We start from the raw sequence: 21,703 nt of genomic DNA on the forward strand, positions 1-21,703 counted from the left end.
CCTCCAATTGACTCAAATTATGTCAATTAGCCTATCAGAAGCTTTTAAACTAATGACATCATTTTCTGGAATTTTCCAAGCTGGTTAAAGGCACAGTCAACTTAGTGTATGTAAACTTCTGACCCACTGAAATTGTGATACAGTAAATTATATGTGAAATAATCTGTCTGTCAACAATTGTTGGAAAAATGACTTGTGTCATGCACAAAGTAGATGTCCTAACCGACTTGCCAAAACTATAGTTTGTTAACAAGAAATGTGTGGAGTGGGTGAAAAACGAGTTTTAATGACTCCAACCTGAGTGTATGTAAACTTCCGACTTCAACTGTATATAGTGATATAATGCAAATCAAATGAGCGATGGAAAAACAAACATGGCTTCAACATAAAACATGATAATTGATGGTGTTATGTATATGACTTGACTTCCTGAAGGGTTAATGAAGGTTTAATGAAGGGGTAAAGTTTTACTAGACCTAACCCCATGTGGTCTCCTTTCCATAGCCGACTGCATCGCCAACTATGGCAGCCAGCTGGAGAAGCTGCAGGGCGGTCTACAGGGGCCTGAGCAGGCTGTGTACAGCGACGTGGACCTCTCCAACAAACTTAACGAGCTCAAGACTTTCAACAACCCCAGCCTGTGCTACGTGGGCCCAGGGGGGGGGCCGCCCACCCCCTACGAGCCCACCCCCTATGCCACCACCCAGCTCATCCAGTCCAGCATCCTGAACAAGGCTGCAGCAGCTGGGGCCGGGGCCCCTGACATACGCTGTTGGAACCAGCCCCCCTCCCACCTGCAGAAAACACAGATGCAGTACAACATCATGGAGCAGAACAACAGGCTTAATAAAGGTGAGAGGATTGGAGACTTACAGTAGCAGAGGGTATTTCGGGAAGTTAATACTTTTTTTGTTTATTTGTTTTACTCTGTGTAGTCAACAAGTCAACATCAGGGGCTTTTCAAGGAACTTTTTCATGGGGGGGGGGAATTGGGGACCAAGAACCATTCATGGAAAATCAACAAATTGTATCACAAATAGCGTTAAAAATTCGCTTAAACTACAATGCCCTAATCTATTCAAATAAATACATTTGAAAATTAACATAGGGAAAATATTCAAGTTGGATACATGTTCAGTGGGAACTGGATTTTATGAAAGTTAAAGCTCATTTACTGTATTTTTTATTTTATAAGCTCTAAAATGCTATTTGGAGAACAGCAAAAACAAACAAAAATATCTCCAGCCATTATCACCTCGGCTGCTGTAGCTTCATTCACCTCAGTCGATACGGGACATACCCACCATTCTACAAAAACATGACATACAGCAAATAACTGCTACACACTAGCTCTGCCCAATTTCCTTTTCAAGTCAAGCAGCAGTTACGTAGCCATCTTCCACCTCTGCACTTCATCAACTGAGAGAGAAGTTGCGCTGTTCACTGCATCTGGACAATCTGCTCTCCATGGTCCTAAAGCCAACCCCTAATACCGCTAAACAGCCTGCCCACTGCCTCTGAGCAGTCTGGTCTTAAAGGTCCGAAAGCCAACCTCTACTACCGCTAAACAGCCTGCCCGCTGCCTCTGAGCTGTCTGCTCTCCATGGTCCTAAAGCCAACCCCTAATATCGCTAAACAGCCTGCCCGCTGCCTCTGAGCTGTCTGCTCTCCATGGTCCTAAAGCCAACCTCTAATACCGCTAAACAGCCTGCCCGCTGCCTCTGAGCTGTCTGCTCTCCATAGCCCTAAAGCCAACCTCTAATACCGCTAAACAGCCTGCCCGCTGCCTCTGAGCTGTCTGGTCTTAAAGGTCCTAAAGCCAGCCCTGATACTGCTTGAATGCCAGAACAAACGCACCAACCTTTCCTCTCCAATCTGAGCCAGACTGACAGCGCTCTGACCCAATGAGAATGGGAGGGTGCCAACCCATGACCCCCCTCTATCAACGCCCCTGGTCAATATATCTGTTTAACTCTGTCTGTCTCTCTGTCGCTGCGGTCTTCAGACCACTATAGAGGAGATGGGCCCCTGCAAGGCACCGTCCCCTATAACCAGGCCCACGAACACAGCACAGGAGGCTCTCACCACAGCTCTGACAGGGGCAGCAGCAGTACCTCTGGTGAGACACTGAGCACACTGACTATAGCAATAGGACAGATAAGTATTTTGTTCTGCAGTATGTTCGAAAAGTGTTTTCTATTGTCTCTGCAGGGAGCCAAAGTCATAAGAAGGGAACTCGCACTCCCAAACTTCCCAAAACGAACACAGTGAACTGGGGTGAACCTCTGCCCCCTCCCCCTGCCAACCCCCCACCAAGCCGGAGCTGTGATGAGTATACCCTGCCCATGGAAAAAAGCTTTAACCCAGATGCCCCATGCACAATGCTTACCTCACGGATGTACCTGCATCCGGATGAGATGGAGGAAGAGGAGGCGGAGGAGGGGATGGATAGGTGTCCCACCCCCCCTGTCAGAGGGGCAGCCTCTTCCCCTGCGGGTCTGTCCTACAGTCACCAGTCTACAGCCACTCTCACCCCCTCCCCCCAGGGAGACCAGCACAACGGCCTACACAACGGAACAGACCACCACAGGTAACTATGAGCCCAACTCACACTGCATCTCACTCATCCCAGCTACAACCAAAAACCATATATATTGGTCCATGCTTTGATCCTTTCCCCGTCTTCCTCCTTAGACAACACGCAGCCAGCCCACCTCCTCCCCCGCACCCCCTCTCCCCCCCACACACCTACGGCTACATCTCCAGCCCCCTGGCACTGGATACTGACGGCCAGGAGGAAGAGGAGGAGGATGAAGAAGAGGAAAGGGATGAGACGGATGCGGAGATGGCCCAGGGTCACTACCACCAGCACCAAAATAACCCCCAGCCCCACCAGAAACTGCCCCACCACCAGCACCACCCTCCCCCACGCAGGCTGCACCTCCGGGGGTTGGAGCAGACGCCGGCCTCCAGCACTGGGGACCTGGAGAGCTCTGTGACGGGCTCCATGATCAACGGCTGGGGCTCGGCCTCCGAGGAGGACAATGGCTCGTCAGGACGCTCCAGCGCTGTCAGCTCCTCAGACGGATCCTTCTTCACAGACGCAGACTTCGCCCAGGCTGTGGCCAACACTGGAGACTACACAGCAGGCCTACGCATGGCCAGGTTCCCAGAGGACACCGGGCCAGCAGGTGAGGAGGAGAGGGGAAAAATAAATTGGGTCAGGGGAAAATAGCAGCAGAAAAACACTAGATATACCTTCTTATATAAACGTCCATGTACTGAATGTTTGTCTGTTCCCTCAGGGCGAAGGTGCCAGCGTCCCAGCAGCCCCCTGTCCACAGACAGCAACATGAGCTCTGCAGTGATGCAGAAGAGACCGCCCAAGAGGCACAAGCAGCACCAGGCCCAGGCTGGCCACCAAGGCCACCAGCAGAGGAATGACTTCACTGACGGTAAGGGACTGGACCTGAGACACGGGTCACTTCACGGAACGGCTCTCCCATTGACTTCTCTCAGCTGTACAGTACATATTCCTTGGTGAATAAAGTCTGAAGTTCCACTTCTGTGTTCTTCTCTCCTCAGACTCGTGTATGCCCTTGAAGTCTCCTAGTCACATGTCGCGGTGTGGCTATGAGGTGAGGGGGGCCACGCTCCCTAGGATTGGCTCTGGGGAGGGACGGGGCCGCAGAGGGAGTGCAGGGGGCCAGAGGACCAGAGAGGGCTCTGTGGAGAGACGGGAGGCGCAGGACAAGAACAGGACTCCACAGGGAGGCAAGGGGAGCAGCAAAGGTCGTCAACACCCAGGTACTTACTGCAATGTAGTATACTTCCCATATGGTTTGTGTATTGGAACAAATACGTACAAATATGAGCATTATAACCTTTTGCTTTTATGTGGTTTCTACATGTCAAAATAAATCCCCTTGAATCTGTCTCTCTGTTCCAGGTTCTGAAGACATCCTCCCGTACAGCAGGCCCTCGTTCCCCTCGGTACAGGGCCAGAGCCAGGGCCAGGGCCAGAGCCAGGCTCAGAGCTCCTCCAGCTCCATGTCCTCCCGGGGCTCAGGGGGACGGAGGAGAGATGGGGCCCGCAGGAACCCCACAGACACACTGCCCAGCATCGCAGGCTTCCAGACCCAGGAAGAGGAACTAGAGGTGAGAACAAGATGCTCATAAAGTGTCAGTTTAATCGTTTCCATTAGTTGAAATTCTGTGTCCAAAATCTAGTAAGTCTATGAGCTTCTTTTGATGGCCATTAATCGAGGGGTTGCATTATAAACTTGTGTCCACAGCTGCTGGAGAGCTGAGGATCATGGGAGGAGGACAGGAAACTGCCACAGTGCCCTCACAGGAAGGCTTGAATCTGACATCAGTGACTATTATGTAAATTACTTTTCTTATCATACAGAATAAGGGGGAAAAAAACATAACAATACTTAATATTAGTTTTTCTTTTGACAATTTCTCATTTGATGCCATTTTGGAGGGGAAAAGAAAGTGTGAGAAAAAAAGTGCGATCACGTTTCAGTCTGTGCGCTCACTGGTACGAAGCACTATTAGATCATTGTTTACATGAGTTGTTGGTTGAGAACTGGCCTCTATGGTGAGCTAGTGACTAATATGAAAGTACATGCACATTAGATGACTGTTGTATACAGATACCTTGTCTTGGACCACCTTCTGTGGTGCCTCAGACTGGTCTTGGCATGTCTGTTGCGCCTGTTATATTACTGTAATTAATATTTGGACTTCACCATCCATCTTGTAAATTGTTCCGTCATTTTGCTGCCACAAAATTGCTACAATGGGATTTTTACATTTGTTTTTAATGTATTTTTGTAATGCACTGTTATTGTTTTGTTATTGATGTTGGTCTTGTCAATGTGCGTTATTTGTTCTACTTTGGTTTCAAAAGCACAATCACTTAACTTTATTTTAAACCATTGTTATCGATGACGTTCCGTCTTAAAAGAGGAACAATGATAAAAAATAATGTTGTTGATCGTTTTCTGTATACGATTGGACGAGTGTTATGTGTCTTAATATTCTGTTTCTGTTGGGATTGGGATGGAAACGAGACTCCCCTGTCTAGCTTAGGTTTAATTGAAACCAGAGTGATCATTTGGACTGAAGGGTACACTGCCCAAAGCGGTGACCAGATTTATCCATTTATTATGACACAAACTACTGTGTTGGTCGGATTATACCCTCATGTCTACAAATGCACTTATGAGGAAGTGAGAGAGACCGCAGACAACCTGAGGGACACATTGTACCAATAGAGAAGGGTGAGGAAGCCCCATTTCTCTTAGTAATAGTCTCCTTTCCAGATAAGTTAAGGGTGGAAATGTTGACGGATCCATCCTGGAAAATGGACTTCTCCGTGCCTGGTGATGGGTAGCATTTTGTCCATGAGCAAGCAACACACAGTGACACATCCACCATTGTTTCCCAGCAAGACAGGGTTGAAGGAAGTGAAATGAATACTGACCCAAAAGAAGGACTAAAGAAGAAGACTTGAAAATCCTGCAGCTTGGAGATGGAACAGCATGTTGTTGTTGGGTTTACGTTCTTTATGGCTACATCTAGGCCCAGCTTTGAGTCCATTTCTTTACTTCCTACACATGTACAAAATGTGTGAAACGATGTTCACTGAGGGCACCTGACATTTGTTTGGAGTTTGCCATGTTATAAAGAATTACACTACTATGTTCATGATGTCAGCCATGGCATTTCATTTCATTACTGAGTATGTTAAAAACGGGATGAAAAAAAAAACATTGTCATTTTATCACATTATTTATTATTAAAATATCTTCAAATGCCACTGTACCGTTTGAGATCTCTTCTTATTTTGGGTTGTTCTGTTTTTGTTCACTTGTTAGGTTGAACGCTTATTCCTCTAGCATTTCTCCAGTCAATAGAGCCTAACACAAGGTTGAAGTAAAGAAGGAAGTTGGGAGATGGAGAGGAAGAGGGAGAGCCACCCAAAAGCCTGTTCTTTATGGGAATGTGATGAGACACGCTGTTTAATTAACCTCACTCATGAACCCTCGTGGTTAATTAACAGAGCAGCTGTGTGCTGTCAAAAGGAAAGAGACGCTCTGGAGCCTAGCACAGGTGTGGCTCTCGGTGAGTGTGTCACGTGTGTGTGTGTGTGTGTGTGTAGTGGGGGATGGATGGCATTCAAAACTACAGCTACAAGCGGCAGCCAACATCCTTTCTTTGTCCTCCTCTGAGAACAAGATTGTGATGGAGAGAAATAAGCTGTCAATCAGCTACCCACATACAGTCTCCTCCAGAAAGAGTATAACGTCTTCCTATTGTTTAACTGTAAGTACATCTCTGCATAATCAGCGAGAGCAGAGCAGGAGACACATGCTGAGCTGCTGGAAGTCCTATCACTGATGAAACTACACAATTGCATTCAAATATAGATGGGACAGATTGCTGTTATAGCAGAAGCTTCTTTCGCCATCCGAGTGGAATGAACAGTGTCCCGGCAGCTGTACAGGGCTGTCTGTAAAGACTAGCTACCGATACATTGATGTCCATAGCTCTAGTCACCACAGTGCTAATTCCGTACCGTGAGGGGTCAACACGATGTAGCCGCCGCTGCTGCGTCTTGCCCACTCTAATTCTCTGTGGTTCACCAGTAGGACCTGCTGATGGAGTCAAACTCATGCATTTCCATCCTTCTTGCACTCTCCATTAATTAGGTCATCTATATTTCCTCTGTACCATTCAGTTGTCTGTGGGATGACTCCGATTTACTGCTAAAGTGTCTGAGGAGAGACCTTATGACAGTCAGGAGTTAGTTATTTTGCCTAATCTGGTGGCCTCCACTTCAATTCAATTTTATCCAGATATACAGTATTACAGTAACTGAGTTTAAGGGTTAAAATCGAACGTTTATTTAACTAGGCAAGTCAGTTAAGAACAAATTCTTATTTACAATGACAGCGGGTTAACTGACTTGTTCAGGGGCAGAACGACAGATTTTTACCTTGTCAGCTCAGGGTTTCGATCCAGCAACCTTTCGGTTACTGGCCCAACGCTCTAACCTGCCCCAACATGCACACGCACACACAGATCAGCATTCTTGCGCATGAATGTACGCACACACACATGCACACACACACACTCCCCTGGCTATCAGAGTAGTGTGCAGGCTTTGATGATGGATCACAGTCGAGGCGAGACACGCTTTTCGTGTCAGCATCAGCAAATAAACAGAGTCTATCCATCTTCATTATGCCCCAGTGTGGACAGCCTCTGAGGCCGCTACCCAGGAAGAGGGGCATTACTGGTAATGGAGTCTTTAGAGCAGTCCTGGGAGACTGGAACTGCTGGCTGGTTTCCATAGGCCTCAAACTACACAGAAACCGCATGGTTGCCTTTATATAGAGGAGAGACCAATTTACGAACTTACAGTCAATTTCAATGGGCGAACCCACAAACGCAGAGCGCTGCTTAAATGTGGAACGTTGAGGTCTTGAATGTGATGAATACAGCTTTATTTTCTGTCCCTCTGGGTTTCAGTTCTCGCTGAACACAGCTAGTCTAATGCCAGGGTTGTAAATGCCATTTGGTCAAATATTAAAATCAATAGCTTCTCCATTTGCCACAGTAAGCTGAATAAGGATTACTTTCACTCTGCCATTTCTCAAGTATTAAAGTCACTGTCCTGGGCCATGATTGAAGTGGTCAGTCGCCCATCAGTATGTTTCTCCACATCGATCTCCCTGGTACTCCAGCAAGCATGTCTACCCCAGTGCAGCACTTCTCAGTTGGGGGGAGAGAGAGAGTAATCCCCTGTCACCTCCTCCCCTGTTCTGCCCATGCAATTAAACCCACGCACCAGGATTAGACTACCCCCCTGCCTGCCTCCCCCATCTTTTCCCCTTCCATCCTTTTCCCTCATCCCCCTCCTACCCCCTTCCCTCCTCGCTGAGTCAATTAAACAACGACAAGAGGGATTTAATGCCCCTCTCTGTAGGCTCCTTCTCTCTCTAAATCCTAACTCAATCAAACACCAGAGGAAGAGGAAATGGCTCTTAATTGTTGCCTGAATTCTGTTCTAAATGGTTTCCATGAAATTAAGCCACACCCGCTCATCAAGCCTGTGGCATTTACAAGCAAACATCAGTTTATAATCATTGATTTCTTGAACTTGTAAAATGATTTCACTTTGGTTTCCCCCTTTGATCATTTACGCACAGCCATTACATTACCAAAATGTGTTAATAAAATGTCAATTAGTATTCCTGTTAACCCCAGTATCCAATTTACACACCAGTGTGTTAATCTAAGTAAGATAATAAAACAATCCCCATGAAAATCCATCAGGTTATGCTAGAGATATCAGTTTTTTTTTGCATTGGATGCATCTCAATCCACCTCAGTATGTCGCAATTTCACATCTGCGGTGAAAGGTGGCAGAGCTAGAGCATCTGCGGTGAAAGGTGGCAGAGCTAGAGCGGTGTCTGTCAGACCATGAGACATCCTGAAAATCAGTCTTCTCACGAAAATGTCTGTAGCGTCCGAACAATTTCACCTACAAACTATGACCACTCTATGGAAAGGGGAGACACTCACTAACACGATGGCCATTTCAGTTTTTCTCTACGACCCCCACAAACGTCAGGGGACTCGTCTGAAGTCGATACCATCGATGTGCCAACTTCTGTTTGTAGCGTCCGAACCGTTTGACCTACAAACTATGACCCCACTGAGGAAAGGGGAGATTCTCATGAACACAATGGTGTTCTCAGTTTTGCTCGACCCCAACATGTGTCACCGGACTCATCTGAAGGTAACCGGTACAGGTATTTTTTGTATTCTAGAAGTATGAAGGTAGTTTTTTGCATACCCAAAAAAGTGGTTAAATATGTGTAAACAGTATAATATATTGGTATATTCAGAACTCTTCATTCAATATCCTACCATTTAGTTTTGACCGAATAATATTTTCCTGTAGATACGTTTAGCCCACCGTCTGTCTCTGTCTGCCTGTCTGTCTATCTGCCTGTCTGTCTGTCTGTCTGCCTGTCTGCCTGTCTGCCTGTCTGTCTGTCTGTCTGTCTGTCTGTCTGTCTGTCTCGCACCTCCTCTCGTCATGCCGGTGTCTACTCTACGAGTGTTAATTTCCTGCTTCAGTGGAACGAGTCACTCCAGGAGTGGTTTGTGACAATCCTCTGACGCCAAGCTGGAGAGAGAACCCTTGAGTCGTCGCTTACTGTTTAAATTATTAACAGGAATGGTGTCAGTGGTGTGCAGCCACTCATAGTCCTCTGTACCTTCATTGAATCATTTAGGGGAAGGGGATGGAGAGGAGTGGGGGGACAACCATTTCTTCCCCCTGTTATTTCACTCTATTTAAATATCATTAAATGAGCACGTCAGCATTCCCAGAAATGTTACCATCCAATTATAATGCTATTTTCGTGTGTTGTTTGTTGTTGTTTATAGATTGTATGCAAATGAAAACCTTATTATATTATTCATGTGCGCCAGGACAACGCACAAAATGCAATCCATTGTGTTACACAAGCATTATGCAGTCTATTTAGCAAATCTAAATGCACATGACTCTACAAGCTCTGCCATTATGACCGACATGCAGACAGACATGCAGACAGACAGGCAGGCATGCAGACAAGCAGGCAGACAGCTAGGCAGACAGGTCGGCAGACAAGCAGGCAGACAGAGAAGTCATACAGTACACAAATCTATAGAGGACATTGAAATGTCATTGTATTACCCTCCAGTCCCACATTGAAAGCATTGTCAACATAAATTCACACATAGCCCATACAGCCCCAGGGAATCACACCTCTTATTTTATCTTCATACTGCCCTAGGAGCAGGCCATATGGTTGGAGAGACACACCATTGTCCTAAAGCACTGGTGCCAAAGCAAACCATCCACAGAGGGAGCGGTGAAGACTCTGTTCTAGCTTTAGAAGCCATGTGTTTCTGATGTGTGTGTGTGTGTGTGTGTGTGTGTGTGTGTGTGTGTGTGTGTGTGTGTGTGTGTGTGTGTGTGTGTGTGTGTGTGTGTGTGTGTGTGTGTGTGTGTGTGTGTGTGTGTGTGTGTGTGTGTGTGTGTGTGTGTGTGTGTGTGTGTGTGTGTGTGTGTGTGTGTGTGTGTGTGTGTGTGTGTGTGTGTGTGTGTGTGTGTCTGCATCACACATTTGTGTATAAGCGTCTCTCTGTGTGTGTGTGTGTGCGTGTGCATGCGTGTGTGTATGCGTGTGGATTTATTTATCTCAGTCTGTTTATCCTTGGGCTCATAAGTGATTAATGTAGGTGGCCTTCATGTCGCTTTTATTTGATTAAGAGAGAGGAATAGCAGCTGCTTGAAATAAAAGCAGTTAGATAAGCAATCTGGTGTGTTGCTCACCCAAAGTACCAAAACTAAACATATACAAAGGGTTGTTTGGATAATTTTTTCAATAAATCTTTTTTTTGTAAGCTTTGAAATGATATCACACTCAAGCATTAATGTTTTCCAGTGATGAAGACATAGATTTGGCATTCAGGTCCAAAAAGTCACTTCCTGACCACTTCTTCCATGGGCAAACATGTATGGAAGGTTTTTTTAAAACCAAAAGGGATGCTGTCAAATAGTGATTGAATTCAAATGGATTTAACCGATAATATCCGAAGAAATTGAAATAGAAGCAAATGTACAACAAACAAAAGTAGTTTGCTGTCATTTCATCTGCTTGATGTGATTGTGAATTAGCTTTAGTTGGCTAGCTGGCAAATAAGAAGTAGCTAGCCTGCATAGCTACATGGGAATGATTTGTTTAGCATAGTAACTATTGATAATAGAGCTCGCCAGCTTGTAGTCCTAAAAAACACAAATGAGTTAGCATTTTCTACCTCTGGTTGGTTCGCCATAGAAAGCAATAGTAATGGCGTCTTTTTGTAGGCACTAACGGAGGTTAACTCCGCCATGGCTGGTTGTCCAAAGACTATGGGGAAATGAATTGGGGTTTTGGAAGGTTTTTGGATAAACTCAGAAAATAAGGTCTGTGGTAAACACAAGCTTAGGAGATCTTATATGTTTTGTTCTGTGAGATAATGTTCATCAGCAACGTTACTTTTTGTGAAATTTTAAGCATTTATGTAAACACATAAAGCACATAAAGGATTGATAATTCATAAAGATCATGATAACTGACTGATATTATCTTACAGAACAAAATGTATAATATATTCTAAGCCTGTGTTAACCTCAGATCTTATTTTCAGCGTTTATCCTAAAACCCCATTATTTTCCCATGAATTTCCCCATGCTGTGGGATTATTTAAGACACTGTTTGAAGAGGTAGGGATTCAGGTGCTTTCAGAAGATGGGCAGGGACTCCACTGTCCTAACTTCAGGGGGAAGCTCGTTCCACCATTGGGGTGCCAGGACAGAGAAGAGCTTGGACTGGGCTGAGCAGGAGCTGCCCTTCCGTTGTGGTGGGAGGGCCAAAAGACCAGAGACCAGTACTCGGGTTGGGGAATAGGGTTTGAGCCTGAAGGTAGGGAGGGGCAGTTCCTCTTGCTGCTCCGTAGGCAAGTACCATGGTCTTGTAGTGGATGAGAGCTTCGACTGGAAGCCAGTGGAGTGTGCGGAGGAGCGGTGTGGCATGGGACAACTTGGGAAGGTTGAACACCAGATGTTTCATTTCTGTTTTTTAGGACAACAAACTGGCAAGCTCTATTCCTATGTAAGAAACAAATGGGGAAAAGATTGGGGTTTTGGGATATACAGTGGCAAGAAAAAGTATGTGAACCCTTTGGAATTACCTGGATTTCTGCATAAATTGGTCATAAAAATTGATCTGATCTTAATTTAAGTCACAACAATAGACAAACACTGTCTGCTTAAACTAATAACACACAAACAATTATACGTCTTTATTGAACACACCATGCAAACATTCACAGTGCAGGGTGGTCCGTCTGATAAGGTAAGCTTTCCCACAATGTTATGGCTAGAGAAGTAGCTAGCTAGGACACCGGTACATACTGTCCTTCGCCCCCGTCTGTCCTTTGCCCACTGCTTTCCCACAGTTCTGTTAACGTTAAGGCTAGTGGTGGAAAAAGTATTCAGTTCATTCATATTCATACCTGAGTAAAAGTAAAGATACCTTTAATAGAAAATGACTTAAGTAAAATTAAAAGTCCCCCAGTAAAATACAATTTGAGTAAAAGTCTAAAAGTATCTGGTTTTAAATGTACTTAAGTACAGTGGTGGAAAAAGTACTAAATTGTGATACTTGAGTAAAAGTACAACGTAAAAGTACAACGTAAAAGTAAATGCTATACATCACATTCCTTATATTAAGCAAACCAGATGACACGATTATCTTTTTTATTTGTATTTATTCAGACGGGCACATTCCAACACTCAGACATAATTTACAAATGCACTATTTGTGTTTAGTAATTCTGCCAGATCAGAAATAGTAGGGATGACAATGTGTTACATTGATATTTAATTGGACCATAATTCTTCCCTGCCAGAGCATTTGAAATGCAACGAGTACTTTTTGGTGTCAGGGAAAATGTATGGGAGTAAAAATTACATATGTTTTAGGAATGCAGTGGAGTAAAAGTCAAAGTTGTAAAAAAATATAAATAATAAAGTAAAGTACAGATATAAAATATTACTTGAGTAGTACTTTAAAGTATTTTTACTTAAGTACTTTACACCACAGGTTACGGCGAGGGAAGTGGCTAGCTTGCTAACTAAGTAGGACACGGTACACAGTGTCTTTCGCCCTCCGCCTGGTGAGCACTGCTTTCCTGCAGTTCTGTTAACATTACGGCGAGGGAAGTAGCTAGGTAGCTAGTGTAGCCAACCCAACTCGCGTGGTACTACCCTCACCGTAACGTAAAAATAACCTTGTACCCCTACACATTGACTCAGTACCGGTACTCCTTGTATATAGCCTCGTTATTGCTATTTTATTGTGTTACTATTTTTTTTACTCTGCATTGTTGAGAAAGGGCTTGTAAGTAAGCATTTCACAGTTAGGTCTACACCTGTTGTATTCTGGGCATGTGACAAATCAAATTGGATTTGATAACTGCGGGAAAGCAGTGACACTATGTACCGCTTTCCTAGCTAGCTAGCAGCCTCAATGGCAGTGGGTGCGACATGTAGTGACCAGGGCCGACCTTAGGGGACATGGCCCTAGAGCTTGACATGGGAGTGAAAATAGATTTTTGTCCCCTATTGTCCTGTCAAATGTTTTCCCATACTGTCCTGATCCGCAACAGTTCTTTAACCCCGGAACTTTCATGTTCCGTCCTGATAAAAATCACTCCCGTCCCATGCTCATTTTTACACGCAGAAATCAGAAATAACTTCCTCTGTTAGCTGCTCGTCTGTCTGTCCACCGCTCTATAATGTGAGTTGTCATACGTTCATGATACAGTTGCCTGCCCTGTACACACAGCTGATAACAACCACATTACGAGATTTTAGCAATGAAGGCAGCCCTTCTAAATACCCAGAGTCAGATGAACTCTATTCCTCTCTTGAAGGCTTCATCATTTAGTGACATATGTTGGCATCTGAGGTAAAGTAGTGGTCATGGCTACAACTGGAGTGAGGCGCGAGCCAACAGAAGAGTGATTTAATTTTTTAAATATTTTTTTATTAAGTAAACTATATTAGGCCTTCACACAGTTTTATTTTTTCTGAAATGCTCCTCACATTACATATTTCTACCCCCCACCCCAAAAAACAAAGTTTATAACTATTCCTTTACTACCGTTCCTGTGGACTGTTGACTCCAGTCCTCGGGGGCCTGATTGGTGTCACAGTTTTCCCCCGTCCCATGCAAACACTCCTGATTTAAACTAATTACCATTTTTAACTGAAGATCATGATTAGTTGATTATTGGTGAGTTGGCTGGGGCTGGGGCAAAAGTGTGACACCAATCAGGCCCCCGAGGACTGGAGTTGCCCAAACCTGCTCTAGAACTTGACACCCATTCCTACCGGAATCCCATAGGACCCGCAAGAACCATGGGAATCCTGTTCCCGTGTCAACCTCTAGCCCACCCTACCATACCTCTTTGCTCACCCGAATAACATATTTAAATATTGATTATTTCTTTGACCAAGTCACACACTGACAGAAAGATGCATCAATCTCAGATAAAGCATCTGAGCGAGCGAAACAGCGCCCCTCTGTCTCAGTATGTGTAGCCCATGTATCTGATGCTGTCTGAACAAAAAGAGTAGGGCATGTCATAGTAATTTTGACCAGACAGCATCAGATACATTGGTTACATAAAGTAAGACAGAGAGGCACTGTTTCGCTAGCTTGGATGCTTTATCAAATCAAATTTGATTTGTCACGTGCTCCGAATACAACAGGTGTAGACCTTGACATGATAGACCTTGACCGTGTAGACAGGTGTAGACCTTGACCGTGACATGCTTACTTACATGCCCTTAACCAACAATGCAATTCAAGAAAATATTTACTAAATAAACTAAAGTAAAAATAGTAAAATAAAAATGTAAAGTTACACAATAAAAATAACATATATATACAGGGGGTACCGGTACCGAGTCAATGTACGGGGGTACAGGTTAGTCGAGTTATTTTATACATGTAGGTAGGAGTAAAGTGACTGTGCATAGATAATAAACATCGAGTAGCAGCAGTGTAAAAATAAAGTGGTGGGGGGGGGGGGGGGGGGGGGGCGTGTCAATGTAAATAGTCCGGTGGCCATTTGATTAGTTGTTCAGCAGTCTAATGACTTGGGGGTAGAAACTGTTAAGGAGCCTTTTGGTCCTAGACCTGTCGCTCTGGTACTGCTTTCCATGCGGTAGCAGAGAGAACAATCTATGACTTGGGTGACTGGAGTCTTTGACAATTTTTTGGGCCTTCCTCTGACATCGCCTAGTATATAGTTCCTGGATGTCAGGAAGCTTGGCCCCAGTGATGTACTGGGCGGTACGCACTACCCTCTGTAGCGCCTTACGGTTAGATGCCGAGCAGTTGCCATACCAGGCGGTGATGCAACCAGTCTTCTGACATTGATGTGTCTTTCTGTCTGCGTTTTCTGTCAAATAAATTATCAATATTTAAATATTTTATTCAGACGGGCAAAGAGGTATGGTAGGGCGGGCTAGAGGTTGACACAGGAACAGGACTTTCTCCGGTGATATAGTTTCAGTCACTTGCGAATTGAAGGAAAGTTGGCGGGTGCACAATGCACTGTTAGGATGTTAGGATGCTGGAATTATTTTGGTTGAAAGTGTGAAGGTAACCTTCTTTTGAAGTGATATGTTTGAAAACATCTTCACTGGTTGTATTCATGCCTCAGTAGCCCTTTACTGCAATCAAATTAACTAGTGGGTGGGATGGGTTGGAAGCTAATGGGTGGAATGTTAATATTAATTAATATTCATTCATATTTTTCATAATTAATAAACTTTTCTTTTTTTTACGTCGAAAATCCAATGTTTCTATTTCCAACAGTTTTGTTATATTTCAGTCTTTTGTGATGTTTATGAAGTGTAATATTGGGATGCAAACTCCAAATGCAATACATTTCAACTCTATATCTGACATGGTACAGGTGTCATCTTTTTTTTTTAAGCGCATAACCATGTGTGTCAGGTGTATACTTTTGTTTCAAAGTAGATTTGTTTAAGACTACCAAGAAACACACTGTGTGACCCTGATTTAGCCCACTGCAATAAAGGTTAAAAGGCAATACATGTTTACAGTTAAATTGTATATCTTTACAATAAAACCCATAAAATAAAAACACAATCAAATGCCCGTCCAACTGATTCGTTTTGGCACCAGTTCTGGAAGTGGCGCTTAGTCGGCGTGGCATGTAGTAGCCACGGTCCGCAGATAGACCCTACACATTTTGGCTAACAACTTCAGAATCTCAGAACTAATGGCAGGCTTTTGCCTGGACTATTTTGTGTAGTGGAGGGGTGAAATAAAACAAATTTACTCAATACGTTTTTAATGAAAACATGTTGTTAATTTTTTTGTTGTTGTATATGTTGGCAACTGTTTTATTAAAAGCAATAAGGTACTCGAACCCAGGAATTATTGAGAATAACACCCTCCTAAGGGTCGTTTCACTGGCCCTTGGCTTCGCCTCGGGAGTTATTCACACAATAATTCCTGGGTTCTTATGCCTTATTGCCTAATTAAGCAGAAGTCCGAGAGTTTGGCTGGAGTAGTGACAGTTAACTCTACATTACATGAGATGTCTCAGAAATTAGTTTATTCATGAGCTGAAATGCCATGGGAAAAAATTCAGCAAAAATGTGAGAGAGGTTTAAGTGATACTGTATATCGGTCTGTGATCTCTTTCTGCTCCATGTTATTCTTTCATTTAGAGATAACAGGCCATTGGATACTCTGAGATCCAGCTGCAACGAAGGCTTTTGTCTTGATCCTACTGTGGTTTCTATTCAAGGACAACTGCCTTCCTTATGTCTATTCAATGTGGTTTCTTAGATACTGCAGATGTGTTGTGTAACGCGCTTCCTCCTTCTCCTCATCAGAAGAGGAGTAGCATGGATTTGACCAACGTGCAGCGGGTTTTGAATACATCATGAAACTTTATTTACAAGACAAAACTAAACACACGAAGAACACTTGAATATTTTACAAAACAACAAAACGAAGAAGACAGACCTGAACGAGAGTACTTACATAAAACACGAAGAACGCACGGACAGGGAAAACAGACTACACAAAAACCGAACAAACGCTACAGTCCCGTGTGGTACACCGACAAGGACACAGGAGACAATCACCCACAAACAAACAGTGAGAACAACCTACCTTAATATGACTCTCAATTAGAGGAAAACGCAAAACACCTGCCTCTAATTAAGAGCCATACCAGGCAACCCAAAACCAACATAGAAACAGCAAACATAGACTGCCCACCCAAAACTCACGCCCTGACCATCACACACATACAAAACAACAGAAAACAGGTCAGGAACGTGACATGTTGTGTGTGTGTGTATGTTTCCTTGTTTTCATTTCCAATTTCAGAATGTTTTCCTAGCTCTCTCGCCCCCCTCTGTTAACAAAGGGCAGTCCTTGACAACCAAGGCTATTTAAACGTTGGAGAATGGCAGTGTGTCTGAAAGAGTGAAATTGAAGGCTGTCACCCCAGTAGGGCAGCAACACTTTATCATCGCACACATCTGCAGTATGTTTCCTACACGCAGAAATACTGTGGAGAAGCCTCTGACTGATACCGTATGTTTTCATAGTGCAGTACTTCAACTACAACGTACACCGAGTATACCAAACATTAGGAACACCTTCCTAATATTGAGTTGCGACTCCACACGTTAGTGGTGGAGTGGTGGTTAGTGGTGTTCACTCGCACCCGCCCACAATTGCTAATAACCCATCCGCAACTGCCCGACTATACGCTGACTGTACAAAACATTGTACACATTGTACACCCGCCCCTTCCTTTGCCCTCAGAACAGCCTCAATTCATCAGGGCATGGACACTACAAGGTCTTCGAAACCGTTCCACAGGGATGCTGGCTCATGTTGACTCCAATGCTTCCCACAGTTGTGTCAAGATGGCTGGATGCCCTTTGGGTGGTGGACCATTCGTGATTTAACACTGGAAAATGTTGAGAGTGAAAAACCCAGCAGAGTTGCAGTTCTTGACACAAACCGGTGCGCCTGGCACCTACTACCATACCCTGTTCAAAGGCACTTAAATCTTTTGTCTTGTCCATTCACCCTCTGAATGGCACACGTCTCAATTGTCTCATCTACACTGATTGAAATGGATTTAACAAGTGACATTAATAAGGGATCATAGCTTTCACCTGGATTCACCTGGTCAGTCTACTGTATGCCATGGAAAGAGCAGGTGTTCTTAATGTTTTGTGTACTCAGGGGATTTGTATGGGCCATTATACAAGGACATCTGTATTGTATAATGGCACACAATGATGGTGACAGTGCACAGGTAATGAGTCTTTGGGTCACACAACACAACATTGACATGCTAATATATTGCCTATATTCCATAAACTGAAATGCCCTGTGTCACAGAGACATAGAAAAGGTCTTGTTGGTACATGTCAGAGACACCAAGGAAAGTGCCTACTCCAGTACAGGGGGGAGATGAAGATGAGGATGGGAGACGGCGACAGAAACAAATTGGCCACTGAGGGAGCTGAAGGTCAGAGGACCCCAAGTGTTTACTCAGCCCCTCCGCCTGGGGGTAGTAGTGTTGTAGACTGGGACCTCCATGCTCTCCATCCGTGGTCTCCTGTGTCTCCCATGTAATTACATCACACAAGCATACTGTTCAAACTTTCCAATTAGCCAAATGTCATGAGTCATGAATGAGCTGTTCTAGCTCCAAGGCTATGGCTCCATGGAATCATATTTCAAAGGTTTAGTCCACACGTTAGTGGTGCGCTGGTTAGCTGTTTGTTCACTCGCACCCGCCCACAATTGCTAATAACCCATCCGCAACTGCCCGACTATACGCTGACTGTACAAAACATTAAGAACACCGTCCTAATATTGAGTTGCAACCCCGATCTCAGAAAAGCCTCAATTGGTCGGGGCATGGACTCTACTAGGTGTTGAAAGCATTCCACAGGGATGCTGGCCCATGTGGACTCCAATGCTTCCCACAGTTGTGTCAAGTTGGCTGAATGTCCTTTGGGTGGTGGACCATTCTTGATATACATGGGAAACTGTTGAGCGTGAAAAACCCAGCAGTGTTGCCGTTCTTGACACAAACCGGTGCGCCTTGCACCTACTACCATACCCTGTTCAAAGGCACTTACATATTTTGTCTTGCCCATTCACCCTCTGAATGGCACACGTGCACAATCCATGTCTCAATTGTCTCAAGGCTTAAAAATAATTCTTTAACCTGTCTCCTCCCCTTCATCTAAACTGATTTTAGTGGATTTAACAAGTGACATCAAAAAGGGATCATAGCTTTCACCTGGATTCACCTGGTCATTCTATGTCATGGAAAAAGAAGGTGTTCGTCATGTTTTGTACACTCATTGTATGTGATAAAGATTTTCTTTGCCAAATTTCCAAATTACATCAGTTTGACCGAATGCAAATAAATAAAATCTGTGAAAATGACCCAACATGTTTCTGATATGATTTCAGTTTGGCTTATGTGGTTGAAATACTATCAGCTTTCATGATGCTAATAAAGATAGCACCTCAACAGATGGTATCTAACTGCACATTCGCATTCTCTCAAGATGCTGTCCTATTTCTATTTCTCCACTCCTGTACCCGAGTAAAAATGTAGCATATCATTTGGTGTATCATTTTACTGCAAGAAATGCTTAATTCTGCAGTAGTTAATATTAACGGTCTGTGAGAAGTTATAAACCTACAGTCAGTGTCCAGATGTCTGTTTTCTTTTAACCCATCTGAACAGTAGGCTGCAGTTCCATTGACTATAGGCCTATTTGAAGTCCCGGTCTTGTGACTGTTGAATTTGTATAGCACCTCACAATCATCACACATAACAAAGCCGGCACTGACATCCTCTTTTACCACTTCACTTCCCAGTGCTGGTTTACCTCTGAAGCTAAGCATGGTTGGTAATGGTCGGTCTCTGGATGTGAGACCAGATGTAGCTGGAAGTTGTGAAAATAAGCATGTGAAAAATAAACGTGTGGGCAAGAAATGTCACGTGGATTTTTTTCAAGAAGGAAAAACACTTGAAATGGATGTTAAACTTCACACATATCTAAAACCCCGTCTGACTCGTGAAAATTGCAACAGCAAAACCAATCTGAAAACCACGTTTTTAACGTGTTTTTTTCATGTTTTCTTTTATAAGTGATACATTATTCCTTCCATATCTGTCATCAGAGTTGTGTTGCTCTCTGATTGGCCAGTAAGAACAGCCACGCTTAGCCCAGGGAGATGTATGTGACAGAGGCTGGAGCCAACAGTGATTTGAACATTTGCAGTACTAATGTGATCTCATACAGCAGTTGTTTCATTAGGTGTAGTGAAAACAGTATATGAAGAATGGAGATGAAAGGCATGGATTCCCCAGGAAAAGCCACCATAACTCTTTAAATCAATACAATTGCATTTCTGTATGGTCTGAATGTAGTAAAAGAGCTACAGTATCTAGACTGCTAAGGACGAACATGTCTGAAATGTAATCATCACTGAATTTACATGCATTTACAAAAGTCCATAAAGACGACGGAAAATAACTGGAATAAAGGAGAGAATCATCATCGTCATCCTCACCATCTGTCGTTGTATCCTGATATCCCCAAATCGCCAATGCTAGAGCTGTGTTATGGCTGATCAGCCTCTGAGTGTTCAACTTGTATTGTCTTGGTAAATGGATGACTGACATTTCCTCCAGTAACTAAATGTGTTCTGGTGTAGGAACAGGGAGGGGAGACTGAACGGATAGATGCATCAAAATGTAGTAATCATTCTTTTATTTTCCCATTAGCTCTGACTAAGACTGATTAAACACGGAGACGCTTGAGAGAGGGAGACCGAGTATTGTTCTTAATGTGCACCTAGTCTCTGATTCTGTTAAGAGTGTGTATTCTGCTAACGTGCAACTTATGAGTGTATGCACATAATGCCCTAATGGGGAAATCAGTTAACATTTCTCACATGAGGAGAATGCTTTGCACCATCAACTCACATGCACAGCACAGAGACTCATGGTTGATTCCACATACACGTTTTATTTGCATCGTAGGGTTGAAAAATGAACGGCCACACTGTACGTGCCTGAGTATTTCTGAGGGCAGACCGGATCTGGCAGGTACAGAGTCTTTATAGGTGGAGCCAATACAAAGAACAACCAGAAAAAAACAAAGAAGTGAATCAAAACACTGCATTGTGAAGCTAGCAACCAGCTGCCCTCCGTGACTGGTTACAGCGTTGAGGATATGCTGATTAAGCGAGGGGCTCACTATTCCTCACTAACCCTGACGAGTGTCACCAGTGTGTTGCCAGGGTGGTAGATAGGGGACACATTATACTGCACCAGTAGGATTAAAACAGACGGCCATCATATCTATGATGGGTGTATTATTCTAATCTAATTGCATATTGTTGTTAATCATGTTTACCAGTCACTGACAGCTATGAAAACCCAGTCTGGGATTAGCTAGTCGTCTCAAGGCCAACATCTCTTTATCTCACTTTGTTCCCATGGGCAACACTGACAGAGTCCATCTGTGCACACAGCTGTCCCCACCTGACCACACCTGAGTGGTGCTCTATGGGCCCAAAACCTCCCTATTAACAACTAGCTGCCACCCTTTGCCTCTGCCCTTTGCATCTACGCTACCATTTTAAATGTTACACATAGATGGTTTCACCCTTTATCGATTATTCTGAACAGTCATCATTTTTTGGAATCCAAGTACTGCTGCCTCACTGTCATGGGAATATATTGTATGGGAAACAGACTGCCAAGCAGCACAACGCACATTGGCCAGATCATCCTCACAAACCACCGCAGAACAAGAACAACAAAAAACATAACGTTTTCTCTGTGGCCGTTTTTTTTTAACATTATATCTCTCAATACATGTGTGTCTCTGAAAAGCACGTTCTGTCATATATTATCTATTAGGTTCTATTATAGACTCTCCTCTGCTTCCTTCTTCTTTCAGCTCAGCTGA

At 43.9% G+C, this 21,703-nt stretch overlaps 1 protein-coding gene across 2 annotated transcripts in view; it reads left to right on the top strand.

Moving 5' to 3' along the window:
* LOC129868827 (roundabout homolog 1-like) overlaps positions 1–4,823 on the top strand; it is a 233,498-nt gene extending 228,675 nt beyond the window's left edge. For both annotated transcript variants that reach the window (XM_055943104.1, XM_055943105.1), the window contains 8 exons: positions 505–852; positions 2,006–2,119; positions 2,212–2,590; positions 2,695–3,191; positions 3,306–3,455; positions 3,586–3,807; positions 3,950–4,158; positions 4,296–4,823. In XM_055943104.1, coding sequence (XP_055799079.1) covers positions 505–852; positions 2,006–2,119; positions 2,212–2,590; positions 2,695–3,191; positions 3,306–3,455; positions 3,586–3,807; positions 3,950–4,158; positions 4,296–4,310 — 1,934 coding nt within the window. In that variant the 3' untranslated portion in view covers positions 4,311–4,823. The remainder of the gene's footprint in view (positions 1–504; positions 853–2,005; positions 2,120–2,211; positions 2,591–2,694; positions 3,192–3,305; positions 3,456–3,585; positions 3,808–3,949; positions 4,159–4,295) is intronic.
* Positions 4,824–21,703: the final 16,880 nt, after the last annotated feature.

The sequence above is a fragment of the Salvelinus fontinalis genome, chromosome 13, assembly GCF_029448725.1.
Source record: "Salvelinus fontinalis isolate EN_2023a chromosome 13, ASM2944872v1, whole genome shotgun sequence".
Lineage (NCBI taxonomy): Eukaryota > Metazoa > Chordata > Actinopteri > Salmoniformes > Salmonidae > Salvelinus > Salvelinus fontinalis.